Source organism: Nipponia nippon, unplaced genomic scaffold (genome assembly GCF_047370975.1).
Source record: "Nipponia nippon isolate SJK-2023a ecotype South Korea unplaced genomic scaffold, ASM4737097v1 scaffold_13, whole genome shotgun sequence".
Lineage (NCBI taxonomy): Eukaryota > Metazoa > Chordata > Aves > Pelecaniformes > Threskiornithidae > Nipponia > Nipponia nippon.
The window spans coordinates 14723910-14747879 of NW_028262324.1; the positions used below are offsets into that span (position 1 = coordinate 14723910).

Sequence of the window (23970 nt, forward strand, 5' to 3'; positions counted from 1 at the left end):
CACTTCAGATTAAAGTGCTACTGCTTACTGTCAGCAGTTTTTCACTGGATTACTCAAGTTGCCTTAAATATAACAGTGTTTGACCACCTAGGGCAAAACCCACTTGTATACTTTTTTTTTCCTGCTCCGCTGACATGGACGGTTAATGTACGTAAACTGATGTGCCAGGCTATATAAAGGCTGTTGTGATCAAGGTCAAACTAGGAATTTTCTTCTTTACAGAAACCTTTCTGTGTGTTGTTATTGCATAAAGCTTGTTACCGTTCAAGAGTGAATTGCTCTTTTAACTCTGTGTTCACAAATTTCCTTTTGACTCCAGCCATCAGCTGTCACTTTTGGGGTGTATCTCAATGCGATACACTGGACTTGAATTGCGAATTTAGTCTACCTGGACAGGGCTTAACCGTTCAGCTTAGGCTCCCCTGTGTTACTGCAGTACAGGCAAGAATAGAGAGAGTCTGAATCTAAAACCACTCGTGAGTCTCTTAAACTTCTTGCCCACACCGAGGTGTGTCTCTAAGCTGGTCATAGAGTTTGGTGTGGAGTACAAAGCATATCAAAGTAGCGGAATAAATACTTCTTGTGTAGCCTAGGCTGCTAGTGATATCCAAGCTAGTTAAATTACACCTCTGCAGAATACTTCCCTGCCTCCACGTCTGTTAAATGCCTGTCCTCTCTGATGGTTGTTATGAAAGGCTTTTTTTCACCCGTAAAAGGCCACGCACACGCTGGGCTCTGCCAGCGGTGCAGTCCAGAGGCCGACCTGCCTTCCTCCGTTCATGGCCCATCTCCTTCCAGAGCTCGCGAGGCGTCGGGGCTGAAATGGCTGAGCCGTGCCTGGCCGCCGCTGCCAGCGGGACAGGCGGTGTGCAAGAAAACTGAAGCTGATGTGTTCAGATGAATTACGCCTGCCTGTCGGTGCCAGTGGGAAACACTCGCGCTGTGAGTAGCTGCTGCATGGCACCAGCTCAGGACCAGTAAATCTTCCTTGGGCTGTTGTCCGTTTGCTTGTGTAGCCTTAACACGAGCTAGGCTCTGCAGGGTGTGCTCCTTGGGCTGAAACTCCTCAGGATCGGTCCCAGTGGAAACCCTCTCTTGCACTGGTTATGATGATGGACTGGAGCAATGTCCCAGCTCACACGGACGATGCTGCTTTCAGAGCTCGTGGTCAGCGGGACGCTGCTGGTGAAGAGCCTCACTTCTCCCTCCTTCCTCTAGAGGGGATGGCGTTACTGTGCATGGCTGTTGAAGGAGCCTAGCTTACAGGAGGTTGGAATAGCTGGATGCAGGGTTAGAAATGTGTTCCTACTGTGTATCTGCTTATCCGCAGCCCCGTCCTGTCCTCTGCCTTTGACTTTCATGCTGCGTTAAGCCTACACGATGCGAATTCCTCTCCCCCAACCACACACACTCCTTCGATTTTACTTGCTACCTTAGGATTTGGCTCTCCCTTCTCTCTGGCTGAGTGCACCAGGCTGGATGGAGGCAGTTTAAAGCTCAGGCTTTAACGAATACCAGGTTCCAGGCTGTTACGTTAACCCCTGTTATCCCAGCCCTTTGGTTTTAAACCAGCGTACCAGCCCTTTCTTTATGAAGAAGCAGCTGCCTTGTGGTACGGAGCCAGGACAGGGCTGTCCTCTCCATCGCTCCTGATACAGGTGTGGCACAGCAATAGCCAACAGTTCTCTTCAAGGGATCGTAACAGGGTGACACTTACCCTGCCAGGAGCCATTCCTTCGGCTGCGTTCAGTGCAGGCTAACTGAAACGTAACGAGCACACTCCCCTTACGGCATGAGACCGGAGACTTTCCCACCTCCGAAGCTTGAGGGTTTCTTCTCTGGGAGAAGCGTGGGGCCAAGATCAGCCCCTGCATGTGCTGTGCAACATCTGGCGCGGCCCTGACCCAGGTTAGGGTTTCCAGACCGTGCTGGAGAGCTGCGGGTGCAGCTCTGCAGTCTGCTCCTCCCGGGGAGGCTTTTCTGGAGCTAGAGCAGCAGAGGTGCAGCTCGCGACCCCAGCCCCCATGGCCCCGTCACAGTGGTCTGCAATTCCTGACTGTGATCTCAAAAAACACATTGAAGAGCCTCACCCATAGGGTGAATGGAGGGAATTAAACTCATCTGGCCTGCTTCGGAGTCTCACACCTGAGCACTGGCACGGGAGGCTGAAAGTTAAGGACTATGGAAAGTTTTTAATGTTTCTTCTAATAGCTGTTGAGGAATGGGGAAGTGAAGATGACGCAGGTCTGGTTGCATAAGAGCGTTTCTTTTGTTGTTGTTGTTCCTTGTTCTTTGTTTTTTTCCAATGAAAACTTTTATTAGTTCATTATGAAGGTAAGTATTTGGTGGTGTTTTCATTAAAGCTGCAGGTCCTGAAGCAATGCAATTGTGGGAGAATTTCATTTTGTCAGAGTCGTTTTTTTGTTGTTGTTTTTTGTTTGTTTGTTTGTTTTTTCCAAGCTAAAGTTCTGTTCTTTGTAGTTTTGGAGAACCATGACTGAGCTGTATTTTAAGGGAAACAAAGATCCCTATATTTGCTGTTTTGAAGCCAGCCAGATTATTTTGACTTATATTTGATTGCTTGGGGTTAGCAGCCCTTCTTTTCCATGGAAAGAAGCAATATATATCACTCTAACATCCAAATTTATTTTCTGGAACAAAACGAAGGTCGCTCAATGACATGAGAGCTCCAGCTTAGATTTATAACTGGCTAATGAGAAATCGCTGAATAATGTGCTCATTTTCTGCCAGTTAGAAGGTAATAAATCTTCCCAAACTTCTCGAGCTCGAAGAACGCTGCTGTCCAGTCTCGTTATCAGCTTCCAACACAGAAACGAAGGAGTTTCCATGGTGCAACGCGCTTCCCCAGTGCACAGCGATCTCAAGGCTGGCTTTAATGGCTACGAGACCGTTCCCCTGGGTGCTGTTGGATAGAGATCTCCATGAAAGATGCTCCCAGTATTGTTGATTTGCTATTTTAACTGGTTTTCTATGGAGGTGTTTGCTGTGAGGTGGCCTCCAGAATTTGTTGCGGCACTGACATCAGGGAGTTAAGCAGCAAATAGCCCCAGGGTGGATGGTGAGCTTTACAGCCAAATATAAACTTCTTGTCTGAATGCAGCAGGGAGAGCCTGGCTCCCAAACAATGCTGTGCTCTCTGCTGCCCGGCCCAGCTGGTGGGGCTCCAGCCCAGGGGAGCACACCTTGCTGGGGACAAGGAGTTTCCCCCGGGAAAATAGTCTCTGGCAAGAACAGCTCGCTGTCAGCTGGCGTGGGGCAGTCTTTCTCACTCACAGGAAACGCAGGCCCTGCAAAATCAGGGATTTTATTGTGTTGGCGCTGGCTGTGAATTCTTTTTTGCTAAGCTGCATCAAAATCAGTGTGTGGGGCGAGAAGCGATGGCTGATTGCCCGCTGCAGGCTGCTGGCATTGTATGTGCCGGCTCGGAGCAGGAAAAATCCGAATCTCAGGCTGCTGCCAGGCTCTCCTGCCCTGCACGGGAGATTTCTGCAGTTCTCTGCTTGCCTGCTTGAAATTCAGAGCCTGGGCTGCTGTGGGGAAGACAAAATTTAGGCAAAGGACTAAGGCAAACATTGCAGTGGTTGACAAGGATGACGGTGACAGCTTGTGGTGTCCTCTGTGCTCACCCCGACTTGCTGCTGCAGAAAAGGAATGATTTACAAATAGTTTTTTATCTTTCAATAACTTGTGCACTTATAATTTAAAAATAAACTCATCTAATTCCCTCCTGTCTTTTCTTCAGGCCTGCTTGGGAAAAAGAAGGAAAAAAAAAAAAAAAAAAGAGAGATTGGGTGCTAAACCTTCTACTTGACGTGGTAACAATGTTGGGAGCTGAAAACCAAGAGAACTGGCTGTGTCCAGAGGTGCCGCTATCTTTTCTGAACACTTAATGACTCAAACAACTCACTGATCTATTGAAACAGAAAAACCCAGACACTACAGTTCCTCTGGAGAGGAAACCTAGACGAAGTGACTGCGGTGCTGTATATATATTCATTGTAGCCTTGGACTCCAAAGCCATGCTATGAATAGCACCTTTCATCTGTAGATCTGGCAATAACTAATTACATCTCATTAATCCCTGCATGTATGGGGAGCGGGGAATTCACAGCTAGGGCTATGTCGGCCCTGAAATGCTGTCACCTCCAGGGTGGAGTTAACAGCAGCTTGCCCGGTGTGTATTCCCTTCAGCGATGCAAAATCCTTTGGGGGAAAGGTGTCAAATCTGCAAAGGACGCTCCCGAGGTTAAATAAGAGCTCGGTGCTGTGAGCACGGGCTGCCTGGTTTCGGTTTAACATCCCTTTTCTCCTGAGTTGATGAGATACTTTTCCCTCTAAATGCCAGTGTAAAAACCCAAGGTCGTGACATTCGGGATGCTGGGCTGAGCAGAGCAGAAGTTCCTCCAGGCCTGGATCCTTGCTCTGCTGTGGACCAGTAGCAGATGCCAGGGAAAGAGGAGGAGAACCGGTGAGTAGCCTCTCCACTAACGTATTCACGCAGCTTCCAGCAATGAAGACAGAAGTAAGCATCTGGATTACCATGTTCGATACCAAGACCTGTCCTGCATGAATTTGCCTAATCCCTTTTCTTAATCCATTTAGAGTTTGAGCCTTAATATCCAGTGGTGAGAAATTGCACAATTTAATTTTATGCTGGTGAAGGGGGAAAAATCCTATAGTTTGTCTCAAGCCTGTTGACCCATTTTATGAGCTTGGCCCTGGTCCTTGTTGGGAGAACAACTACTCCATGGTCACCGTCTCTATAGCAGGTGTAATTTTACAGTGGCCCTCTGTCCTCTCATGAGAAGCGTTAGTCCATCTGGCTGCCCATCGTCCCCACGGGCAGCTTCTGAAGCACGGCTCCGCCGGCCTCCGCAGACCTGGACGTCACTGCCTGCCGTGCCCTCCTGCTGCTCCCTTGACTGAGTCCTCTGAGGGCTTCAGAAGAGGAGATAATATAATTTTAGTAGCTTCTCTTCCTTGTTCTTGTGGCTTAAGTAGAAACATTAATGTCTAATTTAAAGGGTACATTTTACAAGGTGATTTATGGAAGCAATAAGCTTTTTTCCTTCTGTGTTTTTCATGAAAGAAGCTGGCAAGAGCTGAAATCCTTTACCTTGTTACTATAACAGCAAAATATTCACTCTCGGGCTCGGAGCTTCGCTTTAAATAGTCTCTCCTTTTTCTTTTTTTTTTTTTTTTTTTTTTTTTTTTAGGAAGACATTTAATATCCAATGAATAAAACAGCAGTTTCTCCCTAGTTGAAGTGAAGAATACCAGACCCAGAAAGAAAGCAAAGGAGGAACCCCTGGTCTCTTGTGCACCTCCATGGTGAGAGGACACACTCATGGGACCGGCCAGAGCAGCAGGCGAACCCTCTCAACCCATTCTGCCGGTAATGAGGTGGCATTAACCTTAGACCATTCTGTTTTTAGCTCCATGCTATCGTTTCTATCATCGAAAGCAGCCCTGTGCATGCAGTGGATGCAGGAAAGCAGCTGTCTGCAGGCGCTGCTATTTGGCAAACTCCAAAGTAGCCATGGGCTAGGAGAAGGAACGGGGTCTGTGGTGGCTCTGCAGGTTGGACGGCCTGGGGAGCGATGGATGAGAGCCAGACTTCAGCTTTGAGGATGAACACGGTGCTCTGCTGCGTTGGGCAGGGTGCTGGCTGCCCGTGTTGTGGTGGGGGAGCGATGGGATGGGCAGGTTCGGGGGAGCGCTCCCCACGGCACGCGTTCGTGCTACGAGCGAAGGATGGTGCAGCGCTGGGCAGGGACGAGCCCTGCCTGCCCTGGGAGCACCGTACGGGCCCTTTTGCTGAGCCTGGAACAGACACGCCAGCATCAGCGACGTCGGAGCGGACTCCAGGAGACAGCCTGAGAGCTGCTGGCTGAGCCTGCCTGTGCGCACAAGGGGAGCCTGTTTTCCTGCGTTTATGGCATGGCGTGATCAGCAGGACATGGGGGAGAGTATCCAGGCTCTCCTGGAGCATAGAAGGAGCCTTGTTGGTGCAGCCCATCGCTGCTCCTCTCCACGCAGCCAGGCTGCAGCGGCTGTTTCACTTGGACGGGAGCACTGAGACTGAGATTTGTTCAGCCCCGCTAGCTACACCTCTGCTGCTCCTTCATCAGCAGAGAGCCAGGGTGATGCTGGCCAGAGGAAGACCAGCGTATCTCCAGCTACAGGGGTGCCTTTACCCTGTGTCACCTCTTCTTTCTTGCTCTGCCCCCATCTCTGCATGTGCAGAAACATGCAGAAACCTCCTCCCCTCTGCTCAGACTATGCTTGTACCTGGCTGTCTGGCAATGGGCAGCGCACCCCCCGAATGCTTGCACAGGAGTACTGCCATCTCTCCTGGTGCCAGCTGCCTGTCCCATCCAGGTGGGCAGCGGTACCCTCTGTGGGACACCTCTGCTTGCACCCTGATCCACAGAAAGGATACGGACATGGTGGAACCACTCGTGCAAATCAGTGAAAGCCTGATGGGGCAGAAAACCTAGAGGGTACCAGATGAAGTCAACCAAGTTTGCAGCCATGCACGCAGGGAGAAGGCGGCTGCCAGGTGAGCGATCAACAGCACCTACAGCTCTCAGCAAAGTGATTCTGCAAACTGCACCCTGAGGAACGAGCTGCATGGCGTGTACTCAGCCCTTGTAAAGACGTGCCCTGGCACCTACAGAACAGCAGACCCAAGAGCTGGGTCTCTCCTGGAGTGGTATGAAAATCCCCTCCTGACTTGGCAATAATTAGCAGTATTTGTCAGTGACTGTATCGACAGCTGGGCATCACTGGGCTCTGCACCCCAGCCTGGACACTGAAGAGCTTGCAAAGCATCTGTCCTCCCCTCTGAAATGTTTCAGCATCCACCTCTTAGGAATCCAGGAGCCCAGCTATCACCACCTAAAGCCTCACTTCTTAGGACTTGGCGACAAAAGCATTTCAATGATTTGCTTTTGGGAGAAAGGTCACAGATGTAAGAAAGACACTGGAAGCACAGACAGCCCAGGGCCAGCTTAGCCAGCATGGCAGGCGGTCTGTAAAAGCTGGTCCTCCTCTGGTCGCCTGCCGTCCTACAACCACAGGCGGCGAGGGGTGTTTTAGGACACCAAGCTCGTTCGGGAGTGCCAAGGCTGCGTGGTCCCACGTGCCGGCTCGCTGCTCCTCCGGGCAGGAGGCAGACAGGTCTCCCTTTGATTTCGGACCCTGGCCCTGGCCGCTGCGTGCTGTGCTTCTTGAACCGCTAACCCGAGTTTGTTTGATTTAGCGATATTAGAGCGTAGGGCGAAGGTAAGCCTGGCAGGGTCTGCTTGTGCCGATGGAGATATTGGCTAACTAGCTGCTGGCTGATGAATTGCTGCTATAGGTGATCTAATTAAAGACAGTGTTTAGTTTACTGCTGCTTTATTAGGCTTCAAATTGAAGCAGAATTGCCTTAGCTAATACAATTTACAATCACAATTTTAGCTAATGCGCCCTTAGACATATGGTGTGATTTTTGGGGTTGTCCTATGCAGGAACAGGAGTTGGACTCGATGATCCTTGTGGGTCCCTTCCAACTCAGGCATTCTATGATTCCATGAGTCCCTTCCCTTCCCTCACCCCCATCTTCTCCAGATTCTCTTTTGGTAGGTTTCCTCCCTCTTTTGTGTTTCTGAGATTTGGTCCTTTATGACAGCCAGTATTTTTCACTTCTACTTTAACTAATGGAAATATAATTGCACATGCATCTGATGGTAATGATGGATGTAATTAACCATCTCCACATCCCAGTTCCTCTGCCTGTTTGTTTGCTGAACACTATCTCTTTCAGGTCAGCTCTGGCCTGCAGAAAATATCTCAAATAATGGCGATGACTGGTAGTAGCTGAGGCAGGTACCAGTGCCTGGAGGTAGATTTTAAAGGCTGTAGCACCATACAGGCAAACGGCTTGGCACCGGAGGAGTGCCAGAGTCGTCAGTGCCAGCTCTTGCCAATTACAGCCTGTGCTTCTCCATCCAGCCTCTGTGGTGGCTGCTACCATGAGGAAGGGCTCAAGCTGCTCTGAGCCCACTTTTTAGCAAGTGTTGGATGCAGCCCACTCTGGGGAGAGGTGGAAAGCAGGGGAAGGGAAGAGGCTGGGAGCAAGCCACATGGCTTGCATCGGGGAATAGCACATCTTGAACCCTTCGTAGGAAAGTGACAGCATAAGGAAGTGCTTTGTCCATCTTATTGCTAATCAAACCACACTCATCCCACAGCCTGTGTGTGCCCGGAGCCTGCTGGGATCATCTACACAGAGCAAGCAGGCAGGACACTGTCCCCAGCCTGCTGGCAAGCAGACCTGCCACCGTCCCGGCTCTCTGGGCTGGAGGGAGCCGGTGAGAAGCCAGCAAAGCCAGGATCCGATTGCAGCAGGCTCCTCCTCCAGGGACTACAGAGAGGGAAGGAGAGGCGGGGAGCTGGAGCCAGCAGCTTCAGGCTGCCTACCTGCACCTTGCCAGCCGGGCTGGGGACCGGGCTGGGGACCAGCATCTTCGCCACCCGCATCCCATGGGGTGTGCGGGGCCGCCCCGGGAGCATCTCCCCGCCTCCAGCCCGGCATGGAGAGCCTGAGCAGCAGCCTGAAGAAGAAAGCCACAGAGCAGCACTACAGGGCAGAGGCGATGATTGCTGGAGAGCAACTGAGGTAGGAGGGGATGGGGCCCTTCCCCAGGCTGGGGCAGGGCTGTGCCCAGGGTTACCCCTGGGGCTCTGGACTGTACCCCATTAGCAGGAGGCTCAAAGCTTTATCCTTGAGCAAGTGCTTTTCCCCCAGCTGCTGGTGTCTCCCCCTCCCCAGTATCTGCTGATCCTTCCTTCGCCCACCAAACCAGTGGTGAACCAGATCCTTTCCCATATTACCTTCTCCTGCTGCTCCTCTCTGGGCATGTCCTGCCTTTATCTCCAGGTGCCAGGGGACTGGCAGGTGGGTTTAGATGCCAACAGATTTTTCTAATCCCTTTGCATCCTCCCCTAAACCCAGAGCCTGATGTGGTGACACCAAGCAGCCTCCCCAAGGTCCCTGGTCCCTGGCTGGATGGGGACAGCATCGCCTCCGGGGGCGTTCGGACTTTCGGGGGTGATTTGGGAGTTCGTCCCATGGGTGCCATGCACCTGAACTGTTTGGCACAGCAGCATTAGGGTCTTCCCTCTCTTGAAAGTCACTTTTGGGAACTTCTGCTGGTTTGTAGTCCCAGTTCTTGGGCAACTTCTCAGGTTTTTTTTCTTATGAAGACAGAAATACATTCTCCTATGCAAGAAAACCTGTGTCGCTGAGAAAACCTGTTCCTTGTGCAGCTGGGGTCAGAACCACCCCTGCCCCCCCCCCCCCCCCCCCCTTCCTTCTAAGCAGGCGACTGTAGGCTTTTCTAGCTCTTAAGATGAATTTGCTTGTTTGTATCTGGAGTCGTCCTGTTTTGCTTTGAAATGTGGGTGGAAAATAGGAAATATATCCTTGAATAATGTAAAGAGCCCAGAGCCCAAGTTTGCTAGCATCAGATTCCTAAAATTAGCTCTGTGTTGCTATGTTGTTCATTCTCAGTGAGTCACGTTAGCTTTAGCTTTATTATTTGTATTGTATCAAGGATTGATAACTTCCAACTAAGGATTACTGCCCTATCTTGAAAACACAGCCGATGTCCAAAGTGGCTGGATTATTAAATATGTGGTGATGGTTACCCACATTTCCAGTCTATTGTCCTTCACAAATATTACTGTCCTAGCTCCAGAAATTAAATCTTTTCCGTAGCTAGTGACTGGGAGAGCTGCCGTTGGGGGTGGAGGCTGCATCAACCTTTCTGCCTTTGCGGTGTTTGCAGTCCGTGTTGTAAGCAAGGCTTTGAAAACAAGCTTAACTCTCTTATAGGGAAAAGCAGCAGCTGATCTTGCCTCATTTCAATAACCCAGTGCAAGAGACATAAAGTTATGACTTCTTCCATCTTCTGGGCAGGGCGGGCTTATTCATATTTGTATTTCCAGTATTTTATTCCTCTGGAGTGACTGAGGTTTAAAATGAGTCCTGTAGCCTGGGCCAAAGGAGGAGGTCAGGTATTCAGAGAGAAAATAAAATAATCAAGATGTGTTAAACCTGATCAGTGTGGGTGCAAGGGGAACGATGTGGCTTCCTTGCACCTTTTGCGGGACAGGAGCGTGTCGGATCCCGGACCATCTGGCGGTTGTGACTGTAAGGAGGAGAAGGGGATTCAATAAATCTGGTTGTGAACAGAGCTCTTCTAGTATACTGCACGCTGTGCTAGTTCGTATAAGCAAGGTAAAGGCATAGTACAAATGTTACACTCTTCTGAAAATCAATAATGCCAACTCATTTTTTCCTCCCAACATTTGTCTGGAAACTTCACTCTTTATTGCCAGCATGAATGTACCCTGAGCCTTTAAAAAGGATGTTAAAAGCCTGAAGGGAGGCCAAGTTTGTGCAGGGAGGGAATATCTTTCCACTAGCGTGACTGGAATAAAGTTGAATAGAAAACCCAAAATATATGTACTTTTTAGGGCACCCATATTCCCCCCCACCCCCCATAGCTGGAGTGCCTTGGAGTTTCCTGGTTAGGGAGCTCCCAAAATCTGACAGTTTTCAGACCAAGCCCATTGCAGCAGGTTGCAATCTTGAACTGCTTGCTCCTGTTCAGTTTGCTACCCCAGGGTGAACCTGATGCAGGTTATCTCTGCTGGAAGGGGTGACAGGAGGAGTACGAAGCACGTGTGAGTGGAGAGAAGAGGCGAGAGCTCTCCCCTCGCAGCCTGGCAGACGCTAAAACCGCGCTGCTGGGAGACACGTGCTGTTTTGCAAACACCGCAGCGCGGGGAGCAGACCCGATCCGCCTGTAGGCAGCCTTGGCTGCTTCACGCCCCTGACCTGCTCTTGAAAGGCTCAAGCTCTTTGTTGCATGGAGAAGAGCGGGTGGGTTTCACCCAGCAGGACTGCGCTCTTCTTCAGCTGTGTTCGTGAGTAACGGGTTTAAGTGCCAAGGAAGGACCCCGGAGTACTCAGCGCTCACAGTGATGGAGAGGTGGGTCCTTTTGGTGGTGGCTTGGCACACAGCAGTCACATCCTTCTGCTTTGGTCGGGGCAGGAGCCTGTTCCCAGTGCAGAAAGACTGGAAGGAGCTGCTGGCCAGCACAGGATGTAAAACCCGGGGAGGAGGGCAAAGAGATGGACACCAACCTGCAGCTGGTCCCCTCCTTCCCCTGCAGCTCGTCTGGCTGAAAGGAGAATTGAGTGATGCAGAGCAGAGCACCCTGAGCGCTCGAGTCTGTCTCTTGTATTTTGAGGATCTTACAGCCTGGCAAGTAAGGAGCTAGTGATATGAATCTTCCTGGGAACGGGATATCCAATAGGTAGCAATGGGGAAACTGAGGCAGAGAGGTTGGATGATGCCTCAGGCAACAGCAGATGGGGGGAAGCTGAATCTCTGCATTGTGCTCCCCTGCTTTCCCCCAGGTAAGGGATCAAGAAGTATCTAAAGGAGCCTCGTGGTCTGCCCTAACTCTGTAAACCTCGATTAGCAAATAATCATAGAATCATCGAATGGTTTGGGTTGGAATGGACCTTAAAGATCACCTTGTTCCAACCCCCTGCCATGGGCAGGGACACCTTCCACCAGCCCAGGCTGCTCAAAGCCCCATCCAACCTGGCCTTGAGCACTTCCAGGGATGGGGCATCCACAGCTTCTCTGGGCAACCAGATACAACGCTGTTGTATCTACATAAAATCTCAAACATTTGTTTTTCCCTGTTCTCCGCTTCCTGCCCTGCCTCCCCGCTATTGTATTTAACCAAATAAACCTTTGCTTCATCTTTACAGTTCTTTGGCTTCCCAGCAAGTTTGCAAATCCCTCTGAGTTTGGTTTGGCCGGAGGGCTGAGTCTGTTCAGTGTCAGGATGCGTTTCCCAGCCAGAAATAGCTGCACAAGCGAGGGGTGAGGGAATGCTTCGTGGGGATGGCCGGGAACAAAACAGATCCTAAAGGAATCGAGGGGAGAGTGGATTCTGTGCTTCAGGCTGTCTGCCAGGGTCCCTTCGCTTCCACGGGGACGCTGCTTTCTACTCCATCAAGGGGGAAGAGGAGTTTTGAGTCTTGAGTCTCTCCCCATCAAAAAGATGATGATAATTTACCCTGATATTTTGGTCTCGGATTTGACAGGGCTGCTATCTCAGACTTGTTCCTCACATCTCCCGCTGTCGGTCTTTTTGTTTCAGACATATAAACTTGCATAAAACTTACACTGGTTTAGCTGGGCATTGCATGTTCCTGGGTGGTATTCTCCGAGAGGCCCAATTAGTCACTTCTAATTGCAACAAATGGCTTATCTGCACAGAGATATTCTGGAACAGCTACAGTGCTTTGAATTCACACCCTGCTGTAATCTGAGTTTCTCAAGTATAGACAAGTCCTTGTGCACTCTCTTCTGGGTATTCCTCATGGTCAAATGAACCAGCTGTTCTCTAATAACTCTGTTAAGCTGTGTTAACCACTCTTAAATGTAAAATGTACTTGGTAAATTTATGTCTTGGACAAAAAAAGTGAGAGGAGAAGGAAGGTTTTCTCCTATGAAGAAGAAAACTGTGATTTCAGCCACTGTCCAAAATTTTCAAAGGCGCCGAGTGTTTTATTTGGATATTCAAACTTCAGATGATGTTAAATAAAGTGCTCATACCTTGATGCTCTGGAAATTGGGCTCACTTCAAGGTGTGTAGCTGAACATGCCAAAGTTGGTGTTCCTGGCCAAAATCTTGTGTCCACAGGAGGTTTGGTGGTTTTCTGTTGAACTCTGATCTTTTGAAGTGGGGATGTCTTCCTGGAGGAATCGTGGGACACTGCTTGATGTGGTGGTCACCAGGTGAACGCCTCTGGGCTCCGTTATTCAAAAGACCAGACTTCATGATCAGAATGACCTTAAAAAGCCTATCATTAAACTTTCAGCACTGCTGGAAGTGAGGACTGAGAAGTAGACTTGTGCTTGCCGGGATTTCTTTTTGAGATTTAAATCCTATTTTCCTATATGTACATTTAAATACAAGCAGGAAAATAAAACCTCTCTGTACCACTTTAGCCAGGCTGCCACAGGCATGCAAAGCTCTCCCCTCTCCCCTGGAATGTACTGGTGCTTTTGCAGACTGGGAGTGCAGCAAACTGGGTTTTGCTGAGCCTGTTTGCAGTGGTCGTTTTGCCTGCATGTGCCTCTCCAGCAGCTATTTTGCAGATATGCTGTTGTAGCTGTTGCTGCCTTTTACTGAGCACTTAGTTGTTTGCTTGTTTGGGTTGTTTTTTGTGGGATTTTTTTGTGTTTTTTCTTTGGTTTTGCTTGTTTTTTTTTTCTGTAAAGATAGGAACAGAAAAGATCCTTTGGATGATGCATCTTTCCAGGGCCATTCATTTGTTCTTAACTGCTGTGGGAATGCAAACCAGAGTTAACATCCTTGAAAGATCCACCTTGGCATTTGAGATGCTCAAGGTCTGTTTACATGGGTAGGAGGTGATGGAGAGCGCCGCAGGGAGACGTTCCCTCTTCATGCGGGCACGTGCGAGTTCTTGGTGCAGAGTATCTATCGCTTCAGGGATTGCTCTGGCTGTGCAACTACGACACAGTAAAAGCAGCACCTTTTCCAACACAAGAAAGCCCTTTGCTTGGGAGTAAGCCCCTGATTTAGAATCTCACTTCTGAAATTGTGTGAAATGTGAACACACAGAAGTAATCAAGAGAGGAGCTCCTGGGGTTGCTCTCCAGCAGTGGACATCCGTAACGCTGCTGGGAAAATGCTGGCCTGCCAGAGGAGCAGGGAACTTGTGTTTGTAACTGCTGAAGTGACTTAAACTCTTGATTCCCTAGAGGTTTGTATGTGTTTCTCTTTTCTTTCTCTTCTATTTACACTGCTGCGGATGTCCCTTTCAACAAGGTTACACAGGATGAATAATGATGTCTTTGTAGTGACCTTGACAAAGAAACAATTTGCTTACCCAACGCAGCCTACCCAAAGCAAACGCACGTGAAAGCGCAGCGACTGCCAAGCCAGGAGTGTTTCATAAGAGTCCGCTCTCATGTTCCAGCAAGTATTTTCTCCTTGTCTTATTCTGCTTTTTTTTTTTTTTTCCTTTTGAAGAAGTAATATGTACATGGGGTAGGTTTTGGCATCTAGAAAACTCATTATATTGCATTATACATCCTTCCCTAAGATTTTTTTATCTGGAAGCATGATTGTAAACTACTCATAGTTTCACTGGCTTTGTTTTTGCAACATCGTACATGGACTGGTTTCTAGAGAGCGTCAGCTGAACTGTTCAAAGACACAGTTGGTATTACGTCCTTCTGTGTCTGAAGGACAGAATTTGTCGTCTCATGGTTGATGGGAAACTGTAAACAAGAGGAAAGCGAAAAGGCCACAAGGACACTCGAGCTGTGCATCTTCCACTGCCCTGGCTTTGCGGGCAAGAGGGCAAACTTGTCACAAACTTAAAAAAAAAGAAGGTCCAAGAGACTGCTGCTCCAGAGGCACTTAAATACCACTTAATTCCTATCCTGGCAGTTGCTCCCAATAGAATAGTTTCAGAATAAGTGTATTTTTCATTTTTTTTTTTAAATCCTAGGTTTTAGTAGTATTATTTGCTGAAAATCTTTTTTCTTCTCTTTTTTTCCCCTACAAGATCTGTGTGTTTTCTGCAGTAATCTGAAATGTGATAAAAAAAGACCTATAGGGGAAATAGTATTCTCCCAACCAGTTTCTATTCAGGTGTTGTGTGATTATGGTCTATGTGTTATTGTGGGTGAAGATGTGTGTGTGTGTGTCTATATGCATGTGTGTGTATATATAGTCTTTATAGACTCCTGCAGACTCTTGATAGCAATAGAGTTCTCTCGGTTAAACATTTCTTATCTCTACCAAACATGCCTCTAAAGTGGCATCCCACTTGCTGATTACTAAGGAAAGCAAGCATATAAAAAATGACTGCTTGTCTTCTCCCACAGCAGCGGGATGTCGGGGTGGGGAGCCTCTCTGTTTGCAGTTGCTGCTGCCTGGGTCTGATTGCATTTTGACAGCGGACCGTGAAATAAAGGAAAAAGCTAAAAACTCTAAAAATAGCAGGCAGCTGTCTGTTGTAGGGTGGATTGCTCTGTTTGGGTAAAATCCACATGCGGAATGACTGCTGGTCACTTGTGGGAATGAATCTTCCAGGTAGACAGAGTAAAATACTGAATATAGACTTCAGTGTTTGAGGGAGGCCAGTCAAAGGCAAGACCAGGAGCTGGTTCTGCATGAATCTTTGGTTTAGTTTTTTAGTTACCTGGATGGTCTGAAACTATATAGAATTATTTTGACTCATAGTAGCCTGAGCATTAATTACGTCAATCAGTTACTAAATCTTCATTCAACAAAAGTTTTTATCTTAAGACTTTTGAGACCCTAGTATTTGTAAGTCCTACAATATAGGATAATCCATTATTATCTGATAGATTTTTAGGATATTTAAAGCTTCTCATATGGTGCCTGAAACTATTGTCCAACATGATGTGGTATACACAGAACTTCTTCAAAAAGAACAAAAGAATGTGAGGCATTAAATTAAAAAAGGCTGCAGTGATTAATACCTTTGTAAAATACACTGGCCTGGGGCAAAACTGTGAATTGAAATGAATAATTTGAAACCAGCAACATCCTGGAGTTACAGAGCAGATATTAATTAAACATCTCCCCTCTGAGTCTGCTGCGTGCACTGGGCATTTTCCAGGGTTAGTATTTTGGGAACGGTTATGACTACAGGGCAAAAGTTTGGCTCCTGGACACATCTCCTGCCAAGCTGGGTTGGCTTTGGCTTGAACACACAGGATCTCTGTGCCCTGTGGCTTGCTCAGTTGTTAAGGTCTTTTTAAAAGTCAAAGCCATACTCACCTGAGTAACCTTCACCCATATATATCTTTCCATTGGAGTCACCGACTAGCCATAACGTCAGGGTTTTCAGGATAGGATGCTTGTTGTTCTTGTAAACTCTGTCCCAGTCTATCCCAGTTTGAAACAGAAAATGTCAGGACTGTTGCTGTGGATTAGGTGGGTATGTGGATTAGGAGGTAGTGCATGGGGTCCGCCTGGCACTCGTCTCTTAGACACACGCAGGAGAAACGAGTGCTCCCGTTACCGCTCCCAGCCTGAGCTATGACTAAGACTTTGTCCTGGAGGCAGCTACGTTCCTGCTTTCATGGTTATGGGGAAGGAGAACTAGACACAGAATTGTGGCAAGATGACAAATATAAGTACTATTATTTTTTTCTGTGTTTTGACCCATCTTCACAAACTCCAGTTAGCTGCTGTGTATTTTTTAGAGGCTTGTTTAGAACAAAAAGACACGTATGGGTCAGGCTATGTCTGGTGCAGGGAATTCTATAACCTGTGTAGTGATAGTAGGAGAGAAGGGGACGATGAAGGGAGGCTCCTTAGGATTGACTGATGCAGTCTTGCAAAGCAAAGAGGTTTGGTTGAATTTATGTCGATGGGTGCTTGCCAGAAGTCCCAAATCATCAGTGATTTCTCCAGGCTGGGCAGATGCAAATTCCCCTGTAATACCAGCTATGCTCAATGGCTGCCTTTCTTTCTAGGCTTCGCCTCCACGATGGGAAGCTCATTAAGGACAGACGTTACCACCTCCGAACATACCCAAACTGCTTCGTGGCAAAGGAGCTCACAGACTGGCTGATTGACCACAAAGAAGCACCGGACCGAGAGACGGGCATCCGCCTCATGCAGAAGCTGATGGACCATTACATCATTCATCACGGTGTGTGGGTTTCACTGCTACCTGCTGAGCCTCCCCAGGGAGGTGGCTGTCTTTCGGGTCACCACGTGTGTCCGTCAGCCCAGGATATGGAAGCATGGTCAGGTTCATGACCCTCCTATGGGTGAGGGCTCCTGGAGAAGCTGGGAGATGATGGGCAGGCACGAGGCTGTATGGGGTTGGATCTGTGCAAAGCTGCGTTGTTTTGGGGGATGTGGCAGTTCCCTGCCCCACAGAAAAGGGACGTGGGCTGTGCACTGGTAAAACAGTGTCTGAAGTGGCTTTTAATTGAAAGCAAGTTCAGTAATGCCTGACCTATATTGCCCTACAGCAATTGCGTTGGCAGCCGGTGGTGGATGTTTTTACAGAAGCTGGTCTAACTCATGTTTATGTCGTGCAGAAGAGGAAGCTGAATGATAACACATGCTTCACATCTGCAGGAAAGTTCATTTTTTTTACCATAAGAGCCCAGCGTTCCTCAGTTTTCCCCATCCATGCTGGGGTGGGACAAGTAGGGGTGTGGAGTCAACACCACTCAAAGCAAAAAATCAGCTGGTACCTGTAAACCTGGGGCTGAAGCAATCCTGTAGGAATGCCTCCCTTGGGAATTAAGTGTGTGATGCCATTTCAAGGGCTTGCCTGTGGAACCTGTTAAAAGAAAGAAAAAAAAAAAGGGGGGGGGGGGGGAAGAAGAGGGGAAAAAAGCAGCTTGGTGCTCAAGCCCAGCTCTTAGTATTCAGGCTTTGCTCTTTTTAAAAATTCTTTGGAACTTCCAACAGTTTTGGATTAACTCAGGTCATGTACTGTGGTCTCTGCCTGTCCCCGAGCTGCAGAGGAATCCCCAAGGTCCAGCCCTTGGTCCCGATATAACAATGGGAAACAAGCGCTTCATGTTAGCGAAGAGCCGTTTCTCTCCATGTGATTTTCAGGCCCAATCAGGAACAAAAGTCCTGGATTTTCAAACAGGCCTGGGAGACCAGGGCCCTCGATGGGAAGGGTTGTGGCTGAGCTGCTGACTCTTGGCTGAGCCCTCTTGCTTCCAAGTCTTTGGGACACGAGCTATGGTGACCTGGAGTTGGTGGTAGTTTGCCACAAGAGGATGAAGCTGAGGAGGCAGAAGCAGATGACAGCCATACCAAACTCAGCCTTCTCTTCCCCCTTCTTCTCTAGGGTCCAGAAATAGCTGCCTTGGACTACTTCAATGCAAACACTCTTTGTTGCCATCTCTACTTGCTGAGGTTAATGCCCTTTGCATTAAGCTACCTTAAATAAAAATAAACTGCCTCTGTGCTTTATCACAAAAGCATAAAGCCGAAACAGTGAGTTCTCAGTAACCATTAATGCTTAAAACTGATTATTTTTCCATCTCTCCAGCTGACAGTTTCAAATAAATCCATTAGTTAATTAAACCTGTGCAGCACTGGGTACCAGTGCTGTTTTGATTGCTTATCGCGGACGGGTCCCTCCTGCTTCTGTGATAATTCCTGGCAGGACGCAGAAGTTGACTTTCCAACTTGCCTTATGACTGTTAATTTTCATTAGTCCTATGGAAACAGGGCTGCCTGCTAACCACAGCGCTGTGCTAAGTGCTTTGCAATTGGCTGTCTAAACTGTTTGCCCTCTTCTCCGCTGGGATCCAGAAGACAATAATTATCTCATGAAGATCCTTGTCTGTGCTGCCTCTTAATGGTCTGATGTGGTTTGAGCTGTTATTCTATTACATGCTGGAAACGCGTTGAAATTGGTCTTCAAATAGCAAAAGTGCTTTGGTTTTCTATGGGCGCAGTCCTGTGAGGTTTTATGTTCAATTCCCAGTTGCAATGATATCCGAATTGTTGCTCCTTGCAGTTGTTAAGATGCAAACTTTCATCTTTTAAAACAACCTTCTTCACTTGCCTTCTTGCTTGATGAGTCACGGGCTTTAGTGTCCTGATTTCACACCAAGACAACTGCGCAGGAGGAATGATGACCTCCAGATAATCTGATAGTTTTTAACACTGAGCTGCTCACCAAAAGGGGAATGAAGTTTTGCCAGTCTGCTCAGAAGAATGAACAAGTGTTAAAATTTTCACAAGAAATGTCTTGCATCTTTTGAATTTCACTCTAGTGGATTGTGTTACTTTAGCGAGGAAATGTTCGTGGGGTTTTTTTTCTCCTTTGACTAATTTGCTTTGTTTTCCAGGCATATTCTTTACTCTGTTTTTTTTACTGCTGAGGTTTCTCCTTCTTGATTCAGATGGGTGGACCTGAAGAAAGGCAGGCTGACTGATTTAAGAGCTGGACTGTGATTTTTTGGGCAAAATTTTTTTTTTTTTTTTTTTGACTTCTAGTCTAGGAATCTGTTGCAGGCAATTTTTTCTCAAAGCTGCATCCCAAATATTTGCCTGCTAAATGTTGCGTGCACTTAACAGCCATGCATTTACAGATTGTGTGCTCATCCCCAAGATAAAACAGGCTTTTTATACAGATTTGATTATTCCAGTTACCTGCACCTAGCTTTGAAGAAAAATGTCTCTCCTGAGATCAGTTTGCCATGCAAATGAATTGGGCAGCGTTGGCACAAAATGGTGTGGAAAAGTTAGTGGTGGTATACATTTTAGCTTGCAAGTATTCTTGACAGGGACAGAGGTGATTTTATGGGGTTTTGGATGCAGTGTAGTTTTTTTTTTTTCTTTCCTCCTGTCCTCCAAGTTTACTTACATGTGGCAGTAGCTTTCTAAAAAAAGCTGATTGAGACAATTCTCCTTATTTTCTTTTAGTCTAAACCAAAACATCAACATTTAAATTTAAAAACTAAAAACAAACCAAAAACCCAAAAACCACCACCAACAAAACCCCCCCAAAACTTCCCAGTTTGTTCTAAGGAACATCTTAGTGTCTGGATCAAAATGTAGACTCAAACTCAAGCTTTCCCAAGGTCCGTTCAGTGGAACTGACCTCTCCCACCAGCACGGGCTGCAGGCATTTGTAAGCACCTCATCTGGGGACCGAAGGCTCAGATGCTGGTTGCTGCATGGTATGAGGAGCATAGAGAAGGACATCGCATGCAGCCCCCATAGCTTTTAACCTGGAGATAACACCCTGCTGAGTCTGTGCTCTGTGCAGCTCTGTCTGTCCCTTACGGACTGACAGACGCCTGCAGCACTGACGTTCCTGCTCTGAACTCCTTTCAGTCTGCGACGAGCACTCGGACTACAAGGATGCCAAGCTGCTGTACCGCTTCCGCAAGGATGACGGGACCTTCCCTCTCAGTAAGGACGTGAAGGTCTTCATGAGAGGGCAGAGCCTTTACGAGAAGTACGTGAGTCCTTCCCCTGCAAAATAACTCTCAGCCAGGGGCATTGGGAGTGCGGTCTGCTGGCTGCGCTTGCTGATGATGCTCTACAGCTGGAAGCCACAGCTACAGCCGGCTTTTCCTTCTCTGTACTCTGTGCTATAGTGTTGGGAAATGCTCTTTCCTGAGCCCTGTTGCAGCCACAGGACAACTGATCCCTTTGGGGCTGGGACAGGAGCTGTACTCTGAACTCATGGATGCTTTCAAGGGCTCCAACCCAAGTGCAGGTTCTGGGATCTGGTACAGGGCAGTGCTAGGGTCCAGGCTGCAGTTGGAGCGCTCCTGGGATGGGCATGTCCAGTGGCTGTTCCCAGCACTCCCCCAGCCTCCCTGGGTGAGCTGCTTCCACCAACACTATTAGGACTTGTGTCCCACCAGAATCAGCAGGGTACAGGATCTTCAGGGCCCTCATGGGCCTGGATCCCTGCACCTCGCTTAGCCTATTTGCAAAGTTTGTAATGGAAGAACTAATTCTCAGACAGCAAAGAAAACTCCCTCCACCTCCAAGTGTTTAGTTTTCTTTGTGTGGATTGTTTCTGGTTCTAAATCCAAGCCATCTTCCCAGGCACCTCACGAGTCATTTTGTTAGTCTGGGTTCAACCCCAGACCACCCTCTGGACCCATTCCCTTTAACAGCTTCTTCACATCTTCTCCATCCTCAAACCCTGGCAATCAGATTCACAAACTGGCACTGAGGGAGAAGTCTTCAGCCAGGTGGGCAGTGATTTCGGCTGTCTCCGTGACCCTCTGGCAGATGTGCCTCGCTCGTACTTCGCTTTTGTTTGGCCATGGTGGCCGTGGGACCGGGGAGAGCATCCAGCACATCTCATGGCTGAGCCCGCTGCACCCTCTCGTGGAGGCACTGGATTTAGCTCTCGCATATGCTGCAAACTGAATATGTGTTTACTGAAATGCACCTTCTCCATCAATTTGGACTATGCCGTTTGTTGTGTGCATTCAATTGCTTGCTTGGCTTTCCCCTGCGGTCTTTAGCTGAGGCCGCAGCTGAACTGATTCTGCTGAAGCTGCTTCCTCTGCTGTGATGAAGATTTACAGAGCTGCCTGACTGCAGCTCTGCATTTCTCCGTCCCTTCCCGCTGCTCCCAGACAGCAATGTTTTGGCTGTAACGCTTTGTCCGCTTCTCTTGGCCTTTCTTTGGCTGGCTGCAGCTCCCGCGTGGGACAGCAGGGCTGTACAGCATCACGGGAGCCTTGTCCCACCTCTGTGCCAGGCTGGTGAGCGTGGAAGAGTCAATTCTGAAGGTGAGAGAGGAGAACTCAGTGAAGTACCAGAGGACTTTTCTGGGCTGCGAGATGATTGACTGGCTCGTTCAGGAGGGAGAAGCAGAGAACCGAAAGGAAGCGGTGGAGCTGGGACGGGCGCTGCTGGAGCATGGGATCATTCAGCATGGTGAGTGAAGGCCTGGCTGGAGCTGGGATGGAAAGCAAGAGATGAGCATAGTTGTCAAGGCTGCGCTAGGAACAAATCCCCATTCATGTCATGCAACAAGTGCTGGTCAACTGCCCACTTGGAGATGGCAATAGGGCCTTTTAGTTCTATGTTTGGAGCTGGTGACCTTTGAAATCGGAGCAATCTTCCACCACCCACAAAGGCTTTGAGTTGAAATCTGAGCTATTGCTCTTCAGTTCTTCAAAGCCTCCGGCTGCAGGACTGGGATTCACCCCTGGGTTTGGAGGGCCGGGTTGTGAGGATGTAATGCTCAGCTCTGCTTGGCTGGAGATCATAACCATCTGCAGGGATTAAACTTTCAATTCAGAAGGCAGGGAATCCTCTGAGCGTCTTAGGACAGCAGCAGGTGGAGGGCTGTGACTCGGTGGTGCATCCCTGTGAGATGGCATCTGCTGGGGAGGTGGTCCTGCTGTTTCTCCTTCCCTGCAGGTAGCATTTTCAAACAGTCAGAAAAACTGCAGTAGAACACAGAGGCATTAAAAGCAATTCATCTGGGTCCCTCGGTATATTTGCTATATATTTTTTGCACCCCCTCAGCCTCTCCCTCCTCCCTTGTTCTCTCCTAGTCTCCAATAGGCATCACTTCTTTGACAGTGACATCCTCTACCAATTCTGGATCAACTTTCGACGGAGGCGTCGTCTCACAGAGTTACTCAACGAGAACTCTTCTCGCGCCCTCTCTGAGAGCCCAGACAGCCCCTTCTGTCTTCGCAAGCTCAACCCGGACCCTGGCAACACCAGCTTTCTCTCTGGTAACTGGATGCGTTTGTGGAAGGGTCTGAAAGCAAGCATTATTTTACTAAAGTATCCCAGAGCTGAAGGTGTTGCTCCAGCAGAGCGTAGGGTGTTCTTCCAGGCATCCCATGAAGTGGCCACCCATGCCACTGGTTTGGGGTGGATGTCACGATGCAGTGGCAGTCTCTATCACAGCTCCCCGTCCCAGGAAAATAACTCAACTCACCATCAACTCAGCTCTTAATCTTCGAAGCTAGTTTTAGTCTTTCTAAGCAAAAATGCCATCTTCAGTGCATGCTTACCTTTCAGATGCGGGTCAGGCTGGTGGGGCAAGTTTGTTATTTTAAACTGGTCTGTTCCTTCCTTTGAGTAACTGTGATTTCTGCCTCTTTCAGTCCAGACCAACAAGGAGATCAAAATTGTCTCAGCAGTTCGAAGGAGCAGCATCACTTCCCTTGCTGGAAACTCCAACCCCTATTTCAGCACTACTCCTACGTTGGTATTCCCTCCTGTGGCTGAGTGCAACCCCAAATCAGGTCTGGGCTTCTGCATTGCCCTGTCGTTGCACAGGAGACATCTGTTCCTTCAGGGCATGGGCTAGCTCAGGCCTCGGGTCCAAACACATCCACTGTCAGCTTGGTGACTTGCAGGAGGAGAGGGTCAGCCTCACCTCTGAGTCTTGATTTGAGAAGTTGTGCAAGTGATTTGAAAAACATTGAGATGAATGCAAAGACTTCTGTGTACAGTAACTATGACTGGTTCTAACATCTTGTATCAGGAATAGTGTGGCCAGCAGGACCGGGGCAGTGATCATCCCCCTGTGCTGGGCACTGGTGAGGCCGCCCCTCAAGTGCTGTGCTCAGCGCTGGGCCCCTCACCCCACGAAGGCCACGGAGGGGCTGGAGCGTGGCCAGAGCAGGGCAGCGAGGCTGGGGCAGGGGCTGGAGCCCAAGGCTGGGGAGGAGCGGCTGGGGGAGCTGGGGGGGCTCAGCCTGGAGAAGAGGAGGCTGAGGGGAGCCCTCATCGCTCTCTGCAACTGCCTGAAAGGAGGCTGGAGCCGGGGGGGTCGGTCTCTTCTCCCCAGGAACAAGCGATGGGACGAGAGGGAACAGCCTCAAGCTGCGCCAGGGCAGGTTTGGGTTGGGTATTGGGAAAAGCTTCTTCCCCCAAAGGGCTGTCAGGCCCTGGCCCAGGCTGCCCAGGGCAGGGGCTGAGTCCCCATCCCTGGGGGGATTTAAAAGCTGTGTAGATGTGGTGCTTGGGGACATGGCTTAGTGGTGGGCTTGGCAGTGCTGGGTTAACAGTTGGACTTGGTGATCTTAAAGGTCTTTTCCAACCTAAACGATTCTATGATTATGATTCTGTGATCTGTTCTCCAGCCCGTGGTAATCCCCAGGCTTCCTTGTTAGAGGTTTCACTGTATGAAACCATTGATTCTGACAGGATCTGTCACCTTCTGCTCTAGTGTTAAAGAGACCCGTCACCAATGAAGAGCTCCTGTCCCCTGGGGCCCCCTACATCAAGAAAACACTAACTGTAAGTGACCATAGCGAATGGTGTTGCTAACCCAACAGTATTGAGCTCTCTGACTGCTCTTTGATAGCTGTCTGC

The 23970-nt window shown here is 48.7% G+C and overlaps 1 protein-coding gene across 5 annotated transcripts in view; it reads left to right on the top strand.

The window, feature by feature from the left end:
- Positions 1-23970, top strand: part of LOC104020042 (DEP domain-containing mTOR-interacting protein) — a 29154-nt gene that overhangs the window by 2235 nt on the left and 2949 nt on the right. Inside the window, exons 2-10 of one of the 5 annotated variants that reach the window (XR_015702956.1) lie at positions 3764-4489; positions 5238-5416; positions 8259-8686; positions 16644-16822; positions 19993-20116; positions 21386-21564; positions 22219-22376; positions 22755-22895; positions 23825-23895. Coding sequence is in view for 4 of the 5 variants with exons in the window: in XM_087749853.1 (XP_087605979.1) it covers positions 5369-5416; positions 8259-8686; positions 16644-16822; positions 19993-20116; positions 21386-21564; positions 22191-22376; positions 22755-22895; positions 23825-23895 (1356 nt within the window). In the remaining variant the exon portion in view is untranslated. Of the gene's footprint in view, positions 1-3763; positions 4490-5237; positions 5417-6658; positions 6737-6839; positions 7309-8258; positions 8687-10851; positions 11067-16643; positions 16823-19992; positions 20117-21385; positions 21565-22190; positions 22377-22754; positions 22896-23824; positions 23896-23970 lie in introns of those variants that run through there. The other 4 variants (XM_087749853.1, XM_087749854.1, XM_009473407.2 and 1 more) reach the window with 4 other exon arrangements.